General features: G+C 46.6%; 1 protein-coding gene across 7 annotated transcripts in view; it reads right to left on the bottom strand.

Moving 5' to 3' along the window:
• Positions 1-20,761, bottom strand: part of KCNQ2 (potassium voltage-gated channel subfamily Q member 2) — a 70,254-nt gene extending 49,493 nt beyond the window's left edge. For all 7 annotated transcript variants that reach the window (XM_040331380.1, XM_040331384.1, XM_040331381.1 and 4 more), the window contains exon 1: positions 20,360-20,761. In XM_040331380.1, coding sequence (XP_040187314.1) covers positions 20,360-20,658 — 299 coding nt within the window. In that variant the 5' untranslated portion in view covers positions 20,659-20,761. The remainder of the gene's footprint in view (positions 1-20,359) is intronic.
• Between the last annotated feature and the right edge of the window lie 4,364 nt (positions 20,762-25,125).

The raw sequence follows: 25,125 nt of genomic DNA, 5'->3' as shown, positions 1-25,125 counted from the left end.
CTCTTTTTCGCACATCATTTTCATTGATACAGAACCTCCCCCAATGACGGTACCCGGCAGCACCAGATTATTCACAGCACTTCAGTTCATTTGCAGCGGCGGAGTACGTGGCGGCCAGTTCTGCTTCCTGTAATCGAGTTATAAAACAAATTAGAAATCAATGCGGCTGAAAATTGGGGACGTCTGGATTTTAAGGATGACAAATAGAGACTTCTGACACCATTGGCGGGCCTTTAACCTCATCGCGGGTCAACAGCACCAGGAAAACCATCAGCTCTGTTATAAGGCCGGTTTATACAATGATCTTCATTGATGGAAAGGGCAATCGTCTCTGATCCGGCCACTGCGCTCAAACAGCCCCTCCCCATCAGAACCCCAAGGCAATGTCCGATACAGAACTGTGATAAATAAGGCTGGTGGGACTTTTATCCTTGGTATACTGTCATGACGGTCCTACGCCCCGAGGAGGGTCACACTATGATGACAGCCGTCATAACAGGGTCACAGGTCAGCGATCATAGAAAGTATCAGCAAAATCTGGGGACACCCAGAAAATTACAGATGAATGCATAGGCTGCTTTCTAGGATTTACATATCTATAAAAAGGAAAGGAAAGGAAAGGAAAGGAAAGGAAAGAACAGAACATAAAAGGGGAAGAGGAATCGAAAGGGAAAAAGGTTAAAAAGGAAACGAATGTAAAAAAAAATAAAAAAGTATGTAAAGGGGGGACGGGGACGTAAAAAAAAAAAAAAAAAAAAAAAAAAAAGGCAAAGAACAGAGAAGGAAAAAGGAAAGAATGTAAAAAAGGGAAAAAAAGTCAAAGAACAGAAAAGGAAAAGAACACAGGTGGGTGGGCACACTTTGGATGTGACACAAGTTCAGATGGTGTCAGGTGTGTGTGGCGGCAACCAGGTGAGGAGAACAAAGACAAGTGTGTCTTGCCGACAGTCAAGCATGGTGGTGGGAGTGTCATGGTCTGGGGCTGCATGAGTGCTGCGGACACTGGGGATCTACAGTCAGGGCCACCATCAGGGGGTACAGGCATTACACCTGTAAGGGTCCCCCAGGGCCCCTTACAGGCCACTGCTGGCCCCCCTCCTGTTTATTTTTTAGTTATTTTTTGCATTACACCTGTAAGGGGCCCAATTATCGTCAGGAGAGAAGAGATTACACTTTTTTCGGCAGCACCCCCCCCCCCCCCCCCCCCCCCCCCTGCTTAAAGCTGTGTAAGGGGCCCCAAAGTTTGTGCCAACATGTACTGTGACATACTGAAGCAGAGCATGATCTCCTCCCTTCAGAGACTGGACCGCAGGGAAATATTCCAACATGATAAGGACCCCAAACACATCTCCAAGACGACCACTGCCTTGCTAAAGAAGCTGAGGGTAAAGGTGATGGACTGGCCAAGCATGTCTCCAGACCTAAACCCCTATTGATCATCTGTGGGACATCCCTAAATTGAAGGTGGAGGGGCGCAAGGTCTCCAACATCCACCAGTGAAAGGAAGGAAAAGGGAAAAAAAGGAGAGAAAAAAGGGAAAAAAAAGGAGAGAAGGAAGGGAAAAAAAAGGAGAGAAGGAAGGGAAAAAAAAGGAGAGAAGGAAGGGAAAAAAAAGGAGAGAAGGAAGGGAAAAAAAAGGAGAGAAGGAAGGGAAAAAAAAGGAGAGAAGGAAGGGAAAAAAAAGGAGAGAAGGAAGGGAAAAAAAAGGAGAGAAGGAAGGGAAAAAAAAGGAGAGAAGGAAGGGAAAAAAAAGGAGAGAAGGAAGGGAAAAAAAAGGAGAGAAGGAAGGGAAAAAAAAGGAGAGAAGGAAGGGAAAAAAAAGGAGAGAAGGAAGGGAAAAAAAAGGAGAGAAGGAAGGGAAAAAAAAGGAGAGAAGGAAGGGAAAAAAAAGGAGAGAAGGAAGGGGAAAAAAAGGAGAGAAGGAAGGGAAAAAAAAGGAGAGAAGGAAGGGAAAAAAAGGAGAGAAGGAAGGGAAAAAAAGGAGAGAAGGAAGGGAAAAAAAGGAGAGAAGGAAGGGAAAAAGGAAGGAAAAAAGGAAGGAAAAAAGGAAGGGGGAAAGGAAGGAAAAAAGGAAGGGGGAAAGGAAGGGGGAAAGGAAGGAAAGGGGGAAAGGAAGGAAAGGGGGAAAGGAAGGAAAGGGGGAAAGGAAGGAAAGGGGGAAAGGAAGGAAAGGGGGGAAAGGAAGGAAAGGGGGAAAGGAAGGAAAGGGGGAAAGGAAGGAAAGGGGGAAAGGAAGGAAAGGGGGAAAGGAAGGAAAGGGGGAAAGGAAGGAAAGGGGGGAAGGAAGGAAAGGAAGGAAAGTGGGAAAGGAAGGAAAGTGGGAAAGGAAGGAAAGTGGGAAAGGAAGGAAGGAAGGTGGGAAAGGAAGGAAGGAAGGTGGGAAAGGAAGGAAGGAAGGTGGGAAAGGAAGGAAGGAAGGAAAGTGGGAAAGGAAGGGGGAAAAAAAAACAACACACACAACCTTTAAAACCACAGCTAAAGTTTATTCTGCCCATACTTTGTACCTTCCTTGGTTCCTCTCCCCCGCCACACATCAACATGCCAATGAGACACCAAAATAAAATATTTCCATTTTCACGACACACCTTATTTTACCGTTACAGTGGCGGGGAGATGCATGGGAAGCCAGCGATCGTCGCAGGCACCCCCTCCTTCTCTGCGGGAGATGGACGGTAAGGCGGCGAACGCTGCAAGCACACCATTGACAGCTCCAAAGCCACCCCCTGCAGGAGACTAACCTCAACATAGAAGGCAGGGGGAATAAAGAGCCGGGCCATTGCTTCTGCTCTGGACTGAACAGGAAGTGTGTCCGACTCCTGAGACACTTAAGACTCCCTGGCCAATCGGGTCTCAGGACTTGCTTCCCGATCGGGAGGAGGATCAGGAAGACAATAACGAATATTAATTTGCTATCATCACACAACTGGGTGGGCTCAGGGTGCCAATTAGAGCCTCAGAAAAAAAGATCCATGCGTTCGGCACCCTGCATGTAGAGTATGGGTCAGGCGCATAGATTAGGGTGGTGGTGCCCCTGCACTCCGTATGGACGGGCCGCCACTGCTCTGTGACATCACTGCGTCTCCTCTCAGACTGAAATGGCTTACTCTGATTTCAGTGAACATTGTGAGAAGCTCACAGTGTGCAGTGAAATCAGAGTAAGCCATTTCAGTACATGAGGACAACTGTGCAGACTGGAGGGAAGGCTGAAGGTCAGATTAAAGCCCACAATGACGTCCGGACTGGACGCTCCACCATTCATGTACATTAATAATACAATAAGCAAACTTCAATTATACTGGCAGAGGAAATGTCACCCCGTGTCACCCGCTCATTGTCTGCGAGGTGGTAATCCCTCTTCTCCTACAGAAGAATAAATGGAGTCTTCACATCATCTGAGAATCTTCTGAGTGTCAGCGTGGTCAAGGGCGGTCACGTGACTTCTTCAAGGTGCAACACAGCGGAGCAGATCCTCAAAGAGACTAAAATACCAACTGAGCTGCCATGGCAACCAATCACATCCTGCGCTTGGTTTGCAAATTGGCATCCCACCGCGCCAAGCCAGAGGTGGCATTGTAGAACAAAGGGTGTGCACTGGCACTTTATGGCGAACTGATTACGAGTCAGGCACAGTTCAGCTATCGGCAGCCAAGAGAGGAAAAAAGCAGAGCCTTTTTAAATTAAGCTTCATCTACGGAACAGCTTACAAAAAAAAAGGAAGAACAAAAAAGAAAGAAGATGTTTGCATCCACGTGCATGTAAATGGTTTAGACAGGAAACAAGCAAATGATACATAGAAAACAAACAAAGGATAAAAAAAAAAAGGATAAAAAAAAAAAAAAAAAAAGGGAAATACAAAACAAAATTATAATAAACAAAATTATAATAAACACTAACACACACACACACACACACACACACACACTAATCATAGGTAAAGGAGGAAGAAGAGAAAGAGGCAAAAGAGAAAGAAAGAGGTGAAAGAGAAAGCAGTAAAAAAAAGGCGAAAAAAGCAAAAAAGGCAAAAAGAGAAAGAAGCAAAAAGAGGTGAAAAGAGAAAGAAGCAAAAAGGAGGCAAAACGAGAAAGAAGCAAAAAGGAGGCAAAAAGAAAAAGAAGCAAAAAGAGGCGAAAAGAGAAAGAAGCAAAAAGAGGCGAAAAGAGAAAGAAGCAAAAAGAGGCGAAAAGAGAAAGAAGCAACAAGAGGCGAAAAGAGAAAGAAGCAAAAAGAGGCGAAAAGAGAAAGAAGCAACAAGAGGCGAAAAGAGAAAGAAGCAAAAAGAGGCGAAAAGAGGCGAAAAGAGAAAGAAGCAAAAAGAGGCGAAAAGAGAAAGAAGCAAAAAGAGGCGAAAAGAGAAAGAAGCAAAAAAAGAGGCGAAAAGAGGCGAAAAGAGAAAGAAGCAAAAAAAGAGGCGAAAAGAGGCGAAAAGAGAAAGAAGCAAAAAAAGAGGCGAAAAGAGAAAGAAGCAAAAAGAGGCGAAAAGAGAAAGAAGCAACAAGAGGCGAAAAGAGAAAGAAGCAAAAAGAGGCGAAAAGAGAAAGAAGCAAAAAGAGGCGAAAAGAGAAAGAAGCAAAAAGAGGCGAAAAGAGAAAGAAGCAAAAAGAGGCGAAAAGAGAAAGAAGCAAAAAGAGGCGAAAAGAGGCGAAAAGAGAAAGAAGCAAAAAGAGGCGAAAAGAGAAAGAAGCAACAAGAGGCGAAAAGAGAAAGAAGCAAAAAGAGGCGAAAAGAGAAAGAAGCAAAAAGAGGCGAAAAGAGAAAGAAGCAAAAAGAGGCGAAAAGAGAAAGAAGCAAAAAGAGGCGAAAAGAGAAAGAAGCAAAAAGAGGCGAAAAGAGGCGAAAAGAGAAAGAAGCAAAAAGAGGCGAAAAGGAGAAAGAAGCAAAAAGAGGCGAAAAGAGAAAGAAGCAAAAAGAGGCGAAAAGAGAAAGAAGCAAAAAGAGGCGAAAAGAGAAAGAAGCAGAAAGAGGCGAAAAGAGGCGAAAAGAGAAAGAAGCAAAAAAAGAGGCGAAAAGAGGCGAAAAGAGAAAGAAGCAAAAAAAGAGGCGAAAAGAGAAAGAAGCAAAAAAAGAGGCGAAAAGAGAAAGAAGCAAAAAGAGGCGAAAAGAGAAAGAAGCAAAAAGAGGCGAAAAGAGAAAGAAGCAAAAAGAGGCGAAAAGAGGCGAAAAGAGAAAGAAGCAAAAAGAGGCGAAAAGAGGCGAAAAGAGAAAGAAGCAAAAAGAGGCGAAAAGAGAAAGAAGCAGAAAGAGGCGAAAAGAGAGAGAAGCAGAAAGAGGCAAAAAGAGAAAGAAGCAAAAAGAGGCAAGAAGAGGCAAAAAGAGAAAGAAGCAAAAAGAGGTGAAAAGAGAAAGAAGCAAAAAAGGCGAAAAGAGAAAGGAGGCAATCACACACACACAAATAATAAAAAAAAAAAAAAAGGGAAGGAGGGCAAATAACAAGCAAGCAAATGATACAGAAAATATACACACAAGCCAAGCTAAACAGGAAGGCATGGATGTACTGTCTTATGCTATGCCACAGCTGACATGTTTCAGGCAGTGGCAATAAAAGCAATCGCAGGCCAGCCAGTTGCATTTGCCATTTGTGGGAGAAGACTGCCTGAAACTGCTGCGCGATCTGCGCCACACGTCCTCCGTGTTAAACACCTATTTCTATCACCCCGCGTGTCAGTGCAGTTCACAAGTATAACTTCCCGGTGTGATTTTGTCTAAAAAGCTGTAAAAACTTCACATAAAAAAAAAGGCGATTGAAATGTCTTAGAAGACTTATAGTCATTAAAATAAAACGCATTTCGTATCGGGCAAAATCCCAGCAAAGGACAGCGAGACAGATTTGAGTCGTGATTGGACACCGCTGATCATGTGGTAAAGAACCTCCGTTAGGGGCTCTTCACCCAGATCGGTGTGTCAGACCGACACGCCGCACCACCGATCGCCCCGCAGCTCCACGGGAGCGCGATCGCGGCTTATCCTGCTGGATGTCAGGACGCCCAGTCAGGATAACTGAACCACCGCCCAGCCGTCATTGTGCGGGAAGTGGTTACGGTCCCGTTAACTAGGGCTGTGCTGTGTGGCAGAGCTGTAAAATATCAGAACTGGATGGACAGAAATAGAATTCCTTTGGAAAGTAACCCAGCTCCCACGTATGCATTTCATCGGTCTATATAGCCATTTGGCGTTCAGATTTAATTCTCCTATAGAGAGCAATCAATCAGCAGCGCAGATATAGAACAGGACCAGGTCCCCTGACAATTGGAACATGAATCTGGACTCCGACCAACAGAGAGGAAATGTGTTACTTGGTCTATTTACTGATGTGCTGAGCTAGCAGGCTTCATATTCTAGAAGTAGGATGCTTTCTATGACGACTCTGGTGTACCATCAATCACCGCTCTTCCATTAATCAGTATACTAACCATAACCGCCGCAAGATCTAAAATAACCCGAACCTGTGTGACATACATGATTGCACTATTCCTGGCGTGTGATTAACGATAACCTCCCTACGTAATACCAATACCGATATACAATATAATACTAATATAAACATACTCACCCTTCTGTTGTAATCACGCCCAACGTTTCCATAATACAAAGCATGGAGTACTTATAAAAGTGTAACCATTGGGTGATGAGTATGCCCAGTGGTGGGTCATGTTGGGGGTGTAGTGTTCTATGTATAGAGAGTAATACAGGGTTCGACAAAATCCGGGCGCCCGGTCGCAATTGCAGAATTAGTGACCTGGCGCCCGGGGGAGGAAGCTTAGGCCTGCAGAAGGCCGCGGCCTCAATTACTGGCCGGCGCGGCGAGGGCGTACAGAGACACAGGATACCCCATCCTGCGTCTCCGTGCGCCCCCCCTCCCTCGGGCCACGCATTGAGGCCGTGGATTTGTGGCCTTCTGCGGGCCTATGCTTCCTTCTGCGATCTGGCGCCATCTTGTGGTGGCCATTGGCATGACAAGTAAACCAATTCTAATGGAGCTTCCCCAGTGTTTTTTTCACTGCCATCTCCTTCCCTCTACTTAGAGCCCCCAAACCTTATATATCATTTTTTATTCTAACACCCTAGAGCAGGGGGGTCTTCAAACTACGGCCCTCCAGTTGTTCAGGAACAACAATTCCCAACATGCCTAGTCATGTCTGAATGTCAGTGTGTTACAATGCCTCATTGGATGTGTAGTTCTACAACAGCTGGAGGGCCGTTGTTTGAGGATCCCTGCCCTAGAGAATAAAATGGCGGCCGTTGCAATACTTTCTCTCACACCGTATTTCCGCAGCGGTCTTACAAGTGCACTTTTTTTGGGAAAAAATACACTTTTTTTTTTTATAAAAAAATAAAGACAACAGTAAAGTTAGCCCAATTTTTTTTAGATTGTGAAAGATAATGTTACGCCGAGTAAATTGATAAAAATACCCTTTTAAAATCTTCATAGGCGACGTTTAAAAAAATTCTACAGGTTGCATGTTTTGAGTTCTAGGGCTAGAATTATTGCTCTCGCTCTACCAATCGCGACGATACCTCACATGTGTGGTTTGAACACCGTTTACACATGCGGGCGCTTCTCACGTATGCGTTCGCTTCTGCGCGCGAGCTCGGCGGGACGGGGCGCGTTTTCTGGCTCCTAACTTTTTTAGCTGGCTCCTAGATTCCAAGCAAAATTTGTCAAAATTTGTGCAAAATTTGTCAAACCCTGGAGTAATAGAATTGTATTAGGGTCATGTACAGTGGTGGGTCATGTTGGGGGTGTGATGTTCCATGTATAGAGTGTAATAGAAGTATACAATGGTCATGTCCAATGTTGGGGGTGTAGTGTTCCATGTATAGAATTGTATAATGGTCATGCCCAGTGGTGGGTCATGTCGGGGGTGTAGTGTTCCATGTATAGAATTGTATTATGGTCATGCCCAGTGGTGGGTCGTGTCGGGGTGTAGTGTTCCATGTATAGAATTGTATAATGGTCATGCCCAGTGGTGGGTCATGTCGGGGGTGTAGTGTTCCATGTATAGAATTGTATAATGGTCATGCCCAGTGGTGGGTCGTGTCGGGGTGTAGTGTTCTACGTATAGAATTGTATAATGGTCATGCCCAGTGGTGGGTCGTGTCGGGGGTGTAGTGTTCCATGTATAGAATTGTATTATGATCATACCCAGTGGTGGGTCATGTCGGGGGTGTAGTGTTCCATGTATAGAGTGTAATAGAATGGCCTCTCTGCCTGTGGGGTTATGTTTGTAACTGTGAGCCTTGCAATGCCTCATGGGACTTTCGTATCAGCTGGAGGGCCGCCAGTTTGAGACCCCTGATGTATAGAGTGAAATAGAATTGTATTATGATCTTGTCCAGTGGTCAGTCATGTTGGGGTCTTTTATGTGAATCAGTAGGGGTATAGCTGCCCCATACTCATTTACATAGAGGAGGTAGTATCTGGGGGACCCCTATATTATTAAATAAGACTTTCAGATTTTTATAAATCCCCCACCCACACAACCACTGGTCAGGGTTGTGGGTAAGAGGCCCTCTTCAACATAGTACCCAGCCCATGTTGATGGCATGTGTCCTGGTATGGTTCAGCAGGGGTGATGATCATGTCCAGTGGTGGGTCATGTTGGGGGTGTAGTGTTCTATGTATAGAGTGTAATAGAATTGCATTATGGTCGTGTCCAGTGGTGGGTCATGTTGGGGGTGTAGTATTCTATGTAGAGAGTGTAATAGAATTGTATTATGGTCGTGTCCAGTGGTGGGTCACGTTGGGGGTGTAGTGTTCTATGTATAGGCCCAGATTCACAAAGAGTTACGCCGGCGTATCAGTAGATACGCCGACGTAACTCGGAATCTAAGCCCGTCGTAAGATTAAGTGTATGCTCAAACTGAGATACACTTAAACCTAGCTAAGATACGACGGCCTGCGCCGTCATATCTTAGGGTGCAATTTTTCTGGTGTCGCTTCCGTTGATTTCAGCGTAGAATATGTAAATGACTAGATACGACGATTCACGGAGGTACGCTTGCCCGTCGCAGTAAAGATACGTCGTTTCCGTAAGAGATATGCCACGTAAAGATAAAGCTGCCCCTAGGTGGCCTAGCCAATGTTAAGTATGGCCGTCGTTCCCGCGTCGAAATTTGAAAATTTTACGTCGTTTGCGTAAGTCGTCCGTGAATAGGGCTGGACGTAATTTACGTTCACGTCGAAACCAATACGTCCTTGCGGCGTACTTTGGAGCAATGCACACTGGGATATGTACACGGACGGCGCATGCGCCGTTCGTAAAAAAACGTCAATCACGTCGGGTCACCAATAATTTACATAAAACACGCCCCCTCATCCTCATTTGAATTAGGCGCGCTTACGCCGGCCCCATTTACGCTACGCCGCCGTAACTTAGGAGACAAGTGCTTTGTGAATACAGCACTTGCCTCTCTGACTTACGGCGGCGTAGCATAAATACGCTACGCCGCCGTAAAAATGCGCGGATCTACGTGAATCCAGCCCATAGAGTGTAATAGAATGGTGATATGGTTGCGTCCAGTGGTCGGTCATGACGCAAGTATAGCGTTTTCTATATACGTTTTGCTGTTCTGCAGAGGTCAAGTCTGATCAGAAGTACAGTATATTATAAAATAATGTGGAACAAACAAAACAAGAACTACATTATAGGAAATCAAAGCTAGTCCTGTTCGTTAAATCAAATGAATACCATCAATCAACGGAGCCAACCATATTGCGTGTGTAGAATCTCCGGGAAAGAAAAGGAGCGTAGCACTCCATTATAATCAAATCATTCCTTGTGTTTACACAATAGGAAGTCACACGTCCCCAAGCCATGTCACACCAGCTGATATTTTGCAATGAACCCAATTGATCGGGGGGCCAGGACCTAATGTAGCGTTCAGCTCATACAATAAACCACCACGTGAAAAACACAGAAAATGCGACTTGTGGGAAGAGATTGCAGCCAGATCAATGGCTTGAGCACTGAAAGGATGAGCAGAGATCTACAAGGGAAGGTTCTGGAGCAGGTTGGAAGGGAGAGGGTTGGCGGGGGGGAAAGGGAGAAGGTTGGCGGGGGGGGGGGGGGGGGGGAGGGAGAGGGTTGGCGGGGGGGGGGGGGGGAAGGGAGAAGGTTGGCGGGGGGGGGAAAGGAAGAAGGTTGGCGGGGGGGGGGGGGAAGGGAGAAGGTTGGCGGGGGGGGGGGGGGGAGAAAGGGAGAAGGTTGGCGGGGGGGGGGAGAGAAAGGGAGAAGGTTGGCGGGGGGGGGGGGGAAGGTAGAAGGTTGGCGGGGGGGGGGGGGGGGAAGGGAGAAGGTTGACGGGGGGGGGGGGAGAAAGGGAGAGGGCTGGCGGGGGGGACGGGAGAGGGCTGGCGGGGGGGGGGGGTGTGGAAAGGCAGAGGGCGGGTGGAATGGGAGAGGGCTGGCGGGGTGGGGTGGAAAGGGAGAGGGCTGGCGGGGGGGGGGGGGGGAAGGGAGAGGGCTGGCTGGGGCGGGGGGGGGGGGAGAGGGCTGGCGGGAGGGGGGGGGGGGGGGGGAGAGGGCTGGCGGGAGGGGGGGAAAGGGAGAGGGCTGGCGGGGTGGGGTGGAAAGGGAGAGGGCTGGCGGGGTGGGGTGGAAAGGGAGAGGGCTGGCGGGGTGGGGTGGAAAGGGAGAGGGCGAGGGCTGGCGGGGCGGGGTGGAAAGGGAGAGGGCTGGCGGGAGGGGGGGGGAAGGGAGAGGGCTGGCGGGGGGGGGGGGAAAGGGAGAGGGCTGGCGGGAGGGGGGGGAAAGGGAGAGGGCTGGCGGGGCGGGGTGGAAAGGGAGAGGGCTGGCGGGGCGGGGTGGAAAGGGAGAGGGCTGGCGGGGCGGAAAGGGAGAGGGCTGGCGGGGGGACGGGAGAGGGCTGGCGGGGGGGGGACGGGAGAGGGCTGGCGGGGTGAGGTGGAAAGGGAGAGGGCTGGCGGGGGGGACGGGAGAGGGCTGGCGGGGGGGGCGGGAGAGGGCTGGCGGGGGGGGGGGGGGGGGGGGGGGAGGAAAAGGAGAGGGCTGGCGGGGGGGACGGGAGAGGGCTGGCGGGGGGGGGGGGAGAGGGCAGACGACTCTCTCTAGTAGAGAAGATTCACTTTTCGGCACATCTTCCCGAGCACAGGACAGGGATAAGCATTTGGAAGCTCAGCCATGACGTTCCAGGATCTCCTGAATGGAGAGGTTTCTCCTTTTGTGTCTGGGAAGGGAGGGAGGGACGGGCTACAGGCAGACGATAGACACAGACAGTGAGCATCTCGAGCTATTGTGTGAAAAAAGGAGCTGGTGGGGGGGGGAGCGATGGGCGACCGTCATAGCTAAATCTGTCTGCTGAGGGGTCAGGCCGCCATTGGGCAAACTGCTTTCTGGAAGGTCCAAAACAGACGACGGTGGTGTGAAATTGTGCCCAGTGGACCTGCCACACGCTTTAAAGGGGGAAACACTATTTAGAGCAGGGGTCTCAAACTGGCGGTTGCAAAACTCCAAAGGCATGCTGGTAGGTAAATTGGATCTTGTCCAAATTGGCCCAGTATATATATATATATATACGACTGTGTCCCAAGCGTGCCGCGATCCTACGGGGTAAAAATGACCGTACCAGCCAAGCAGACACTGGCTGCAAAAAGCGCCTAGAGACGATTAATTTTGCATGTGTAGCGCTATACAAGTCACTCATTCATGTGGATGGCGGGGAGGGGGGGTGTACCTGGCCATCCACACATTAGGGGCTTCCCTGGTGGTCCAGTGTGGGAATCCATGGGGGGGCTGCGCTGATAAATAATTTCAGCGCAGCCCCCCCCCCCCCCGTCAGGAGAGCCACCGATTGGCTCTCCTCTATTCACGCAAGTGAAGAAAGGCCGATCAATTGCTCTTACTGTTTACATCGTGATCAGCCATGATTGGACACAGCTGATCACGTGGTAAGAGGCTCTTTATCGAGATCAGTGCATCATTCTGACACACCGCACCACTGATCGCTGCGATGTGCGCCCCCACGGGCACGCGGCGGCTGCTGCTGCTATCCTGCTGGACGTCATATGACACCTAGCAGGATACTGCAACCACCACCAGCCGTCATTCTGCTATAGGCCGGGCGGGAAGTGGTTTAATAATCAAGTTCTCTCGTGAGAGTTTGCCAGGAAGGGAGGGGGATGAGTCACACGTGGGCCAATGAGAGCTGCAAAGCTGGAGGTGTGCCTCTATGTGTCTGTGTAAATCCAGCAAGTGAACAGGCAGCAGCTTCAGCTGCCCACAGTTAAAATGGCTGCGGCCAGACTAAGTGGAGGGAGATTTCTGCAGCATACTTGGCAAGTAAAGAATCACAGTAATATATATATATATATATATATATATATATATATGAGGGAAGCTTCAGAATGGCAAAGACGTTTTTATTACAAAATGATGTGAGCAGACTGCAGTTCCTCTTTAAACCTTTCCGAGTGCATTATTCATGCACGCCGCCTCTCATGATACAATCCCAGACACACAGGAGCCAATTATTTTACATTGGCGTGTAGGTGGATTTCTGTCTGCTGCCAAAGCCGCCCGTCGCACAATGCCCCCTCACAAAAAAAAAGCTACTTAATCTATCAGATAATAAACCAATCTGCTCTCAGAAAGCCTTCGGACCGCAAACCCCATCGATACGACCCCCGATCACATAATCAAACCCACCGGTCACATATCTCTACATCCTCGGTGACAGATAAACACAGAGCCCGAGGCCCTATAGCAGTGATGGTGAACCTTGGCACCCCAGATGTTTTGGAACTACATTTCCCATGATGCTCATGCACTCTGCAGTGTAGTGGAGCATCATGGGAAATGTAGTTCCAAAACATCTGGGGTGCCAAGGTTCGCCATCACTGCCCTATAGGGACAGCCTGCAGTAAGATGACCAGGAGCGCCGCGCTGCAAGACCTCAACACAGGGAAATAATAAGGCAATGCATGCAGGTGACTCCATAAACAAAGACCCCCAAGATCTGTATAGCGTAGAGGGGATCAAGGATCACACCCGAGATTGCTGGCCTGTAAAATAAATCCAAAAGAAGAATCTTTATAATATGGTCAGCATATGGATGGAAAAAATACAGGGACGATCGATCACTGCCGCCCGATCCGTGATCACAAAGACTAGAATTTATTGGAAATTGCCAATTCACATATGCATTGTATAGAACGGTCACCATGGGGGGCCCTGTGTTTTTTTTTTTTTCTTTTTCTTTTTTACATTGGTGACCTTTTGAACTGTACAAAATTGCGGCAAAAATCGCGTGACTTTCTGCCTGAAAACTATACGCTCAGGTGTGAATGCAGCCTTAAAAGTGATTAACCACTTGCCGCCCGGTCAATGGACAATTGACGTCCGGGAAGTGGTTGTGAAATCCTGACTGGACGTCTATTGACGTCCTGCAGGATTTCATGCCGGCGCATGCAGCACAGCGATCGGTGATGCGGGGTGTCAGTCCGACACCCTGCATCTCCGATCTCGGTAAAAAGCCTCCGGCGGAGGCTCTTTACCACGTGATCAGCCGCGTCCAACCACGGCTGATCACGATGTAAACAGGAAGAGCCGTTGACCGGCTCTTCCTCACTCGCGTCTGACAGACGCGAGTAGAGGAGAGCCGATCGGCAGCTCTCCTGACTGGGGGGGGGGGGTTCACGCTGATTGTTTATCAGCGCAGCCCCCCTCTTGGATGCCAACACTGGACCACCAGGGAGTGCCCCCCGGTGCTCAATAGGAGAAAAAAAAACAATTGATGCCAATCAGTGCCTGACTGGCAACATGGGCACTGGCTGGAATGATGCCCAGCAATGCCATCAGTGCCACTCCTCAGTGTTCATCAGTGCCACCCAGTGTCCATCAGTGCCACCTCTTAGTGCCCATCTATCAGTGCCCATCAGTGCCACCTCATCGGTGCCCATAATTGAAGAAGAAACCTTACTTATTTACAAAAAAAATTAACAGAAAAAAATAAAAAAAACTTATTTTTTTTTCAAAAATTTCGGTCTTTTTTTAGTTGTTACGCAAAAAATAAAAAAAGCAGAGGTAATCAAATACCACCAAAAGAAAGCTCTATTTGTGGGAACAAAATGATAAAAATTTCATTTGGGTACAGTGTAGCCTGACCGCGCAATTGTCATTCAAAATGGCTTGGGCAGGAAGGTGCGCAAGTGCCTGGTATGGAAGTGGTTAAAAATGTTTAATATATATATATATATATATATATATATATATATATATATATATATATATATATATATATATATATATATATATATATATATATATATATACACACACACACATATACACACACACACATTTTATTTTATTATATTATATTTCCCCCCCCCGCCCAACTTCAAAAATTAATCCAGATATGGAAAATATAGTATAAAAAAATGGTAACCCATGGTAGCAAAATTATAAAATCGAAAATTATATTACATTTTTTTAATTTAAGAATCAATAAAAAAAATATATATATATATTTTTTTTTTATTGATTCTTAAATTAAAAAAATGTAATATAATTTTAGATTTTATAATTTTGCTACCATGGGTTACCATTTTTTATACTATACTTTTATACTATATTTTCCATATCTGGATTAATTTTTGAAGTTGGGGGATATAATAAAATATATATATTATATATACAAATACACACAGTATAACTAAGGGGTACTTCAGTTTTTTTTTCTCGTCTTCATTGCCATAACTATATTCATTTTAAAGTAATTATATGTGTGAAAAAATAAATTATATATGTAAACTATTATATAATTAATTATTCTTTTTTTGTTCTTACCACTACTTATAATCACTTTTAAAATGAATACAAGAAAAAAAAAAAAAATTTATGAAAGAAACCCCCCCCCCCCCAAAAAAAAAAAAAAAAAAAAAAAAATATATATACACACACATATAATATCATTTACAAGTAGACTAATAATAAAAAAGAAATAAAAAAAAAGTCCTGAAACACGAAGGATTTGATGTTATTGGATTGCTCTTTCCCTCCATAGGGCCCCCCATTTCAGAGTACTAGCTTGTGGTGTCACCCCCAGTATTGGTACACATGGCAACACGGCAGTTTCTACTCCACAGAAGCCCCATGTCGGTCCTGAACTGCGCCCACTTTGCGCCCACTTTGTGCCCCAGTGGTGTAGAGACAGAAACATACAATGGCCAACTGTTAGATGTAGTGTACCCCGTTATCTGTATGTAATGCACATAAGAGGATCCCCAATACCCCATAGTATTATCAGTAGTGCACCCCATTATACTAAACATTTGGTGCCCCATTAGTGTCACGTAACCAAGTATCCAGGCACTGCAGATGGTATGGCAGTATTGAGCGTACTCCCGCATAGGACAGGTAAACCTCACACTGATATAGTAGAGGAAGGCCTCACCTCCTCCCATCATTCAGAGAATCCTAAATACTCAAATATGTCCATATGGCTTATCAAGGTGGTACTTCTGCCAGTAACATGCTCACCCCAAGCATGGTGGATGAGGCTGGTACGTGCCGGGTATTGTCTGGGGCACACTAGATGTCCTAGTTCTGAACGATACTCAATAATATGTACATAAGATTATAAAACCCCAGTACTCGCACATACTAGATCAGTGATGGTGAACCTTGGCACCCCAGATGTTTTGGAACTACATTTCCCATGATCCTCACCTACACCGCAGAGTGCACGAGCATCATGGGAAATGTAGTTCCAAAACATCTGAGGTTCTCCATCACTGTACTAGATCATAATACCTCAGTACTGCCAGGTAATCATACAGTAGGTGGCACCCTAATATAGACAGCATGGCCAGGTGCTCACATATAACCAATGTTGGTGGTACCCCATTATTATCAGTGCACACATAGTAACAGAGGGTAGTACCCCAGTATTGTCAGGTACTCTCACATAGTAGATGAAGGTAGTACTCCAGTACTATCATTGTACCCTAGGTACTCTCACATAGTAGATGAAGGTGGTACTCCAGTACTATCATTGTACCCTAGGTACTCTCACATAGTAGATGAAGGTGGTACTCCAGTACTATCATTGTACCCTAGGTACTCTCACATACATAGGCATGGTAGATGAAGAAGGCACCTCGGTATCTTTAGTACTCACACATAGGTATGGTGGATGAAGGTGATACCCAAGTACTAGCGGTACTTACACATAGGCATTGTAGATGAAGGTGGTGCACCAGTACTAGGGGTGTACCCCAGTATCAATACTCACACATAGGCATAGTAGATGAAGGCGGTGCCCCGGTACTAGGGGTGTACCCCTCTATAAGTAGTACTTACATATAGGCATGGTAGGTGAAGGTGGTACCCCAGTATTAGCAGTACTTACACATAGGCATGGTAGATGAAGGTGGTACCCCAGTATTAGCAGTACTTACACATAGGCATGGTAGATGAAGGTGGTACCCCAGTATTAGCAGTACTTACAAATAGGCATGGTAGATGAAGGTGGTACCCCAGTATTAGTGCTAGTACCCCAGTATTTGTAGTGCTCATGCAAAGGCATGGTAAATGAAGGTGGTACCCCAGTATTAGGGGTGGTATCCCAGTATTTGTAGTACCTTCTCAAGCAAAGGCATGGTAAATGAAGGTGGTACCCCAGTATTAGGGGTGGTATCCCAGTATTTGTAGTACCTTCTCAAGCAAAGGCATGGTAGATGAAGGTGGTGGTACCCCAGTATCGGTAGTACTTACACATAGGTATAGTAGACAAAGGTGGTACCCCAGTATTAGGAGTTCCTACAGGTATGGTAGATGAGGTGGTAACCCCAGTAAGAATATTTTAAAAATAGGCATGGTAAAAAAAAAGTGGTACCCTGGTATTCTGAGTACCCCAAGGTATGGTAGATATGGTACCCCAGTGTTAGGGGTATACCTTAGCATTACCTACAACTAGGCATGGTAGATGAGGGTGGTACCCCAGTATTATGGGTGTACCACAATATTAGTGGTACTCACACAGGAATGGTAGATGAAGGTGGTACCCTGGTATTAGGAGTACCCCCAGGTATGGTAGATAAGGGAGGTTGCTCAGTATTAGCAGGGCCGTCTTTAATATGGTTTGGGCCCTGGGCAAACATTTTTTTTGGGCCCCCCTCCAGCTTATTTTGGGCCTGGCTGGTTCACATGTATGTTTTGGCGGCCCTCATTTGTGCAGGTACAGCAGCCCATTGATTTGAATGGGCTGCCATGCCTTTGTTTCCTGCAGAAAAAAGGTGCATTCAGCATTTTAAAAATACAGTTGCCTTGAAATCCATTCTGCTTTTGCACCATGCTACTTACCTGCAGTTCTTGCACACACAAACGCACTGTGTTTTTAAAAGCGTGACCTAAACATCTAAAAATGCAGCAAGTTTGACAGTGCGGGAACTGCAGATAAGTCACAGCAGACAGCAGAATGGACAGACAGTGCTGTATTTCAGTGCTCGATGGGCATAGGTGTGCCGTGTGCGCAGCCTATTACATGAGGCATGCGCTTTTCTTTGCAGGAAACGCAAGCATGGCGGCCCATTCAAATTAATGGGCTGCTGTGCCTGCGCAAATGTGGGCCGCCAAAACACATACATGTGAACCAGCCAGGCCCAAAATAAGCCCATCAAGCAGTTAAATACAGACAGTAATGCCATGTGCTCTGAGGCTTTACTCTGCCTGGTCTGTGATTTAAAGAGTTCCTCTATTTTACACATGGCATGGCATGGGGTCCCATGGTGCTAAAGCAGATTGGACAGACGGTGCTGTGACCCCATGCCATGCCATGTGTAAAATAGAGGAACTTTTTAAAACACTGACCAGACCTGCAGTGAATCATCAAATATTATAAAGACTTTGGGCACACTCTACAGAAAAGCTCTATTTACAATATAGATTAGCAAATAGTGACATACCTTGAGGAGCAGGACATGAAGAAGTCAGCCCCGGGAAGAGCAAACTGGGGATGTTATAAAATCACATTCTAATTCACTTTTATATACAAGCAGCACCCAGTGGCAGGAAGGGAGAAGTGCACGGCTAAAGGGAAGCCAGGGGTGCTGTACATTTTAAAACACTGGGAAGGGAAGCAGTACTGTCACTGGCTGCGTGCCGCTGATGATTTTCAGCCTGATTTGTGGGCAGCACAGGGGCTTAACGGGAGGCAGGGCCGCTATCAGGAATTATGGGGCCACTTACACAGCTTCAGGCATGGGCCCCCTGGAGCAGAGAACCGGGATGGGTGCTGCCGCCTGAAATTGAGAAGCAGGGGGGGCTGCCGTGAATTTAGAAGCGGGGGGCCCTTTACAAAAAAAGAAAGAAAGAAAGAAATAAAGAAAAATATATATAAAAAAAGGGGTGTAGCCATCCGGGGCCCTGGGGACCTCTGGGCCCTTTAATAAAAAGAAAAAAAGAAATAAAAAAAATATATAAAAAATATATTTTAAAAAGGGGGTTGTCATCTGGGGCCCTGGGGACCTCTGGGCCCTTTAATATTTTTTTTTTAATAAAAATAAATTACAAAAAAAAGGGGGTTGCCATCCGGGACCTCTGGGCCCTTTAATAAAAAATATATATATAAAAAAGAAACATTTATAAAAAAAAAATGGGGGTTGCCATCCAGGGCCCTGGGGACCTCTGGGCCCTTTAATTAAAAATATATATATATATATAAACAAAAATAAAAAAATAAACATTTATAAAAAAAATAAAGGGTGTTTGCCACATGGGGCCCTGGAGACCTCTGAGCCCTTTAATATATATATATATATATATATATATATATATATATATATATATATATATATATATATATATATATATATATATATATAAAAAGAAATAAAAAGAAATAAAATAAAATAATATATAAAAAAAATGTTTTTTATAAAAAAAATGTTTTTTATATAAAAAAGGGGGGTTGCCATTAGGGGCCCTGGGGACCTCTGGGTCCTTTCATAATAATAATAATAATAATAATAATAACATTTATATTATATAATATATATATATATATATATATATATATATATATATATATATATATATATATATAAAGATTTTTTTTATAAAAAAAAAGGGGGGTTGTCATCCGGGGCCCTGGGGAACTACGGGCCCCTGTGGACCCCCAGACCTCTAAAAAAAAATTGGCCCTTTAATAAAAAATAAAATATATTAAAAAATGTAATTTTTTTAAAAAATAAATAAAAAAAGGGGGTTGCCATCTGGGGCCCTGTGGGCCTCGGGGCCCCTGAGGACCCCTAAAAAAAATTGCCCCTCCGGACCCCTAAAAAAAAAAAAAAAAAAAATTTTTTTTTTTTTTTTTTCAAAGGGGGTTGCTTTGGGCCCCCAACAGTGACAGGGCCCAGGGCACCTGCCCCATTAGCCCTGCGGTAAAGACGGCCCTGAGTATTAGGGGTGTACCACAGGTACTTACACATAGGCATGGTAGATGAAGGTGGTACCACAGTAGGAGTACTCACAAATAGGCATGGTAGATGAAGGTGGTACCCCAGCATTAGGGGTGTCCCCCAGATATGGTAGATGGGTGCACCCCAATATTAGGGGGTGTACCCCAGGTATGGTAGATGAAGGCGATATCCCAGCATTAGGGGTTTACACTGGGTATGGTAGATGAAGATGGTACCCAAGTATTAGGGTGTGTACCCCAATATTAAGGGGATGTACCCCAGGTATGGTAGATGAATGGTGTACCCCAATGTTAGCTTTTTACCCAAGGTGTGGTAGATGCAGGACGTACCCCAATATTAGGGTGTGTACCACAGGTATGATAGATGAAGGTGGTACCCCAGGACGTACCCCAATATTAGAGGGTGTACCCCAGTACTCGCACATAGGCATGGTAGGTTAAGGGTGTACCACCATATTTGGGGTGTACCCCGGTACTCACACATAGGCATGGTAGATGAAGGGTGTACCCCGGTACTCACACATAGGCATGGTAGATGAAGGGTGTACCCCCATATTGGGGTGTACCCCGGTACTCACACATAGGCATGGTAGGTGAAGGGTGTACCCCGGTATTGGGGGTGTACCCCGGTACTCACACATAGGAATGGTAGATGAAGGGTGTACCCCCATATTGGGGGTGTACCCCGGTACTCACACATAGGCATGGTAGGTGAAGGGTGTACCCCCATATTGGGGGGTGTACTCACACAGAAATGGTAGGTGAAGGGGGTACCCCCATATTGGGGGTGTACCCCGGTACTCACACATAGGCATGGTAGATGAAGGGTTTACCCCCATATTGGGGTGTACCCCGGTACACACACATAGGCATGGTAGGTGAAGGGTGTACCCCCACATTGGGGGTGTACCCCGGTACTCACACATAGGCATGGTAGATGAAGGTCCACCCCCGGGGTCTCTCCAGCACATTGTAGAGGAAATTCTGCAGTTTGCGGTAGAAGGCGTTCCTCTTGGGGGGTTTCCCGGTGCCATGGACGGTAGATCGGGGTTTGCTGCTGAGGATGCCGCTCCTCTTGCCGGTGTGATCGGAGCCGTCGATGAGCAGAGCCCCGTCCCGGCTACATTCCGGGGGCCCCCCCGGGTCCAGCCCCACGAAACCCACCTTCTTCTCCCCGGGGGGGCCAGGGTACACCCCCCCATTGCGGGATTTCTGCACCATCACCGGACACACGATGAGAGGTCTCCGGGGGGGCTCATAGCACCGACTACGGGGGGCGATCAATGCAGCGGCTCAATGATCGCCGAATCTCTGCATTCCCCTCCCAGGCTCCGCCCACACACAGACACAGGCCACGCCCACCGTCCCTTTAACTCTTCGCTGCTCTCCCATTGGCTGATCGTACAAATGTATCCTGTCAGCTTCCTCCGGAGGATACAATGTATCTGTGTCACTATCCGATCCCATTGTACGACCATCCAATCCATGTATCGATCGCAGGCCGTATTCCAGCGTAATATCCAAGGATTTTTCAATCGATAATGATCAATTCTGTGAAAATTATATTCATTTTTCTTTTTTACAATAAATAAACAAACATGAAAAGAAGAAGGTCATCGATCAAAGATAATAATATTGAATTAAACCAGAACAAAAAAAAACTGCAAAATAAAAATGACTAGCCCGATAACCATTTGACCCCCTTACGATTTACCCCCCCCCCCCCCCCCCTTCATGACCAGGCCATTTTTTTTTTTTGCGATACGGCACGGCGTTACTTTGACAATTGCGCGGCCGTGCGACGCGCTGTACCCAAATAAAATGTATGTATTTTTTCCCAACAAACTTTTCCCACTTTTTGTGGCATTTGATCACTTCTGCATTTTTTACTTTTTGTGCTATAAATAAAAATATATATATATAGGGGCAGATCCACAGAGATCTGCACCGGCGCAGCGTATGGGAGATACGCTACGCCGGCTGTAACTTACTTTGCCAGACTTCGAATCCTCAAAGATTTTGCGCCGTAAGTTACGGCGGCGTAGTCTATCTCTGGCGGCGTAACGGCGCGTAATTAAAATCGGCGATTAGGGGGCGTGCTTCATTTAAATGAAGCACGTCCCCGCGACAAATGAACTGCGCATGCGCCGTCCTGAGATTTCCTGCCGTGCATTGCGCTAAGTGACGTCGCTAGGACTTCATTTTTTTTAACATAGACGTGAATTACGTCCATCCCTATTCACGGACGACTTACGCAAAAAAAAAAAAAAAATTTAAATTAAACGCGGGAACGACGGCCATACTTAACATGGCAAATCTAACTATACGCTGCAAAACAGCAGCTTTAACTATACGCCGGAAAAAGCCTAAAGGAGACGACGTAAGAGAATGCGACGGCCGCGCGTACGTTCGTGGATCGTCGGAAATAGCTAATTTGCATACCCGACGCGGAAAACGAGGCAAACTCCACCCAGCGGGCGCCAAAGTATTGCATCTACGATCCGAAGGCGTACGAAGCCATACGCCTGTCTGATCGAACCCAGAAGCCGTCGTATCTTGGTTTGAGGATTCAAAACAAAGATACGACGCGGGAAATTTGAAAGTACGCCGGCGTATCAGTAGATACGCCGACGTACTCTCTTTGTGGATCTGCCCCTCTGCCTGTGGGAGGAGTCATGCTTGTAATGGTCAGCATCGCAATGCCTCATGGGACTTGTAGTTCCGCAGCAGCTGGAGGGCCTGCGGGAGTCTAAGCCAAGGCCGTCCTGGATCCCGCCTCCAGCTTGTGAAAGGAGAAGCAGCAAAGGGAGGAGCTACTCTCTCTGGCACTCTGCTCCCTCCTCCTATCAGCATGCTTCCTGGCTTTCTATACGGCTTCTTCCTCTCACACTCCAGCCCTGCTGTACACAAGCTAATACTAGCCCCAGGGTTGCGCACTGCTTGCATTTAAAAAAAGGGAATGGTTACAGATCTGCAATAATTTGCCTGAAGATCGGCATTACCAATTTCCTTCTCTAGCCAAATGAAAGGTTTTGGCGTTCCATTGGGTGATATCTGCAGGCGTTGTCACTTGTCCGGGGACATGGAGTGCAGTCTTCACACCGGCCGCTGTCCATTCAGCACCACGTCACTTCCATCCACATCTGGGCTGGAGTCCCATTAGAAGCATTTCACAGGCGGGACTGATGACTGTGCAATGACCCCTCCTCCTTCCAGCGCTGACCTCTAGGGGTCACTGTGACGGCGACAATTAGTGGCGTCATCAGTCTTGTGTTGTCATCTGGACACTTAGGAAAACTCATTTTGTCATTTGCAGCCTTTTATAAAAGACATTCTATTTTGTAATGGGGCTCCCCAGAGCATAGGGCCCTAAATCCGGGAGAGAGGACTCCACAGCTCCAGCACTGTGTATCGTAGGCAGTTACCCTTTCATTTATATATATATATACACTATATTACCAAATACAGGGCTCGACAAATCCCGGTCGCCAGAAATGGTGTCCTGGCGACTTGGCTTGGAGGTGGGCAAATTTTTTTTTTTTTTTTTTTTTTTGTGAGCTGGTGCCATCTGGTGGTGATCCGTTGGTATTACAAGTTATTACCACCAGATGTGTAAGCTGGCGCCATCTGGTGGTGGCCGTTGGTATTACAAGTTAAGCATTACAAGTTAAACAGCAATTCTAATGTCATTTTTCACAATTTTCACCGCCATCTTCTTCCCTCTAATTAGAACCCCCAAACATTATCTATATTTTTCATCCTAACACCCCAGAGAATAAAATAGCGATCGTTGCGATACTTTCTGTCACGCCGTATTTGCGCAGCGGTCTTACAAGCGCACTTTTTTGGGAAAAAATTACACTTTTTTTAATTAAAAAATAAGACAACAGTAAAGTTAACCCCATTTTTTTTTTAATATTATGAAAGACAATGTTACGCCGAGTAAATTGATACCCAACATGTCACGCTTCAAAATTGCGTCCGCTCGTGGAATGGCAACAAACTTTTACCCTTTAAAATCTCCATAGGCGACGTTTAAAAAAATCTACAGGTTGCATGTTTTAAGTTACAGAGGAGCTAGAATTATTGCTCTCACTCTACCAATCGCGGCGATACCTCACATGTGTGGTTTGAACACCGTTTACATATGCGGGCGCTGCTCACGTATGTGTTCGCTTCTGGGCGCAAGCTCGTCGGGACGGGCGCGTTTTCTGGCTCCTAACTTTTTTAGCTGGCTCCTAGATTCCAAGCAAATTTGTCAAACCCTGACCAAAAGTATTGGGACGCCTGCCTTTACACACACACATAGGTGCGCGCAGCCTATAGGTGCGCGCATCATTAGGGTGTGCATCACAAAGCTCAAACACTACCTACGGATCGCTCACTATCTTCATTCAGAAAGGGAAGGGGCCAATAAATAACATATTTACTGGCCCCTTCCCCATTCTTCCCAAAACATCCCCGCAACAACAGCCAGCAGGAGGGGAGGGAAGCCGGCAGCGGTGCAGGGGTTAGAGGGAGGAGCTAGGGCAGTAGGGAGAATCTATGCTGCACAGGGTGATTAGGGTGTGCCTGGGCACACCCTGGGCGCACGCCTATGCACGCACATTACATTTAATGGCATCCCAGTCTTAGTCCCTAGAGTTCAATATTGGGTTGGCCCCACCCTGTGCATCTATAACAGCTTCAACTCTTCTGGGAAGGCTGTCCACAAGGTTTAGGAGTGTGTCTATGGGAATGTTTGACCGTTCTTCCAGAAGGTGAGGTCAGTCACTGATGTGTTCTATCAGGATGAGGTCAGGACTCTGTGCAGGCCAGTCAAGTTCCTCCACCCCAAACTCACTCATCCATGTCTTCATGGACCTTGCTTTGTGCTCTGGTGTGGCGTCATGTTGGAACAGGAAGGGGCCGTCCCATCGCTCCCAACTGTCCCTGATTTCAAAGGACTGTCCCTGATTTGGAGAAATGTCCCTCATTCCCCCTCATTTGTCCCTCTTTTTGGTCTGATATATATATGTATGTATGTATATTTATATTTTAGTCCTTTCTTGCGTCTAAGTGGTGCTGATCTCCTGCAGCCTCTTTGCCACCACTTTATGTCAACATGTACTCCAGTGATGGTTGCATGGATATTTTCAAGGCGGGTTGAGTGTTGAAGGAGCCCCTTGCTGCCTCTATCAAGGTGACAACGCAGGAGCACAATTGGGAGACAGGGACAGAGCGTTGTCACCCAATAGCAGGAAGTGGCTGTACAGCAGGATCACGGGCACTGCTGTATTGAAAGCTGCGGATTTAATACGATTGACAGTGGCCCAGATTCTCGTAGATCGGCGTATCTTTGTGCGGGCCTAACGTATCCTATTTACGTTACGCCTCCGCAACTTAGACGGGAAAGTGCAGTATTCTCAAAGCACTTGCTCCGTAGGTTGCGGCGGCGTAGCGTTAATAGGCCGGCGTAAGCCCGCCTAATTCAAATGTGGAAGATGTGGGCGCGTGTTATGTAAATGTTATGTGACCCCACGTAAATGACGCTTTTTACGAACGGCGCATGCGCCGTCCGTGGACATATCCCAGTGTGCATTGCTCCAAAGTACGCCGCAAGGACGTCATTGGTTTCGACGTGAACGTAAATGACGTCCAGCCCCATTCACGGACGACTTACGCAAATTTTCAAAATTCGACGCGGGA

This window comes from Rana temporaria, chromosome 12 (genome assembly GCF_905171775.1).
Source record: "Rana temporaria chromosome 12, aRanTem1.1, whole genome shotgun sequence".
In the NCBI taxonomy this organism is placed as follows: Eukaryota; Metazoa; Chordata; class Amphibia; order Anura; family Ranidae; genus Rana; species Rana temporaria.
This window is presented reverse-complemented; position numbering and strand designations above follow the sequence as displayed.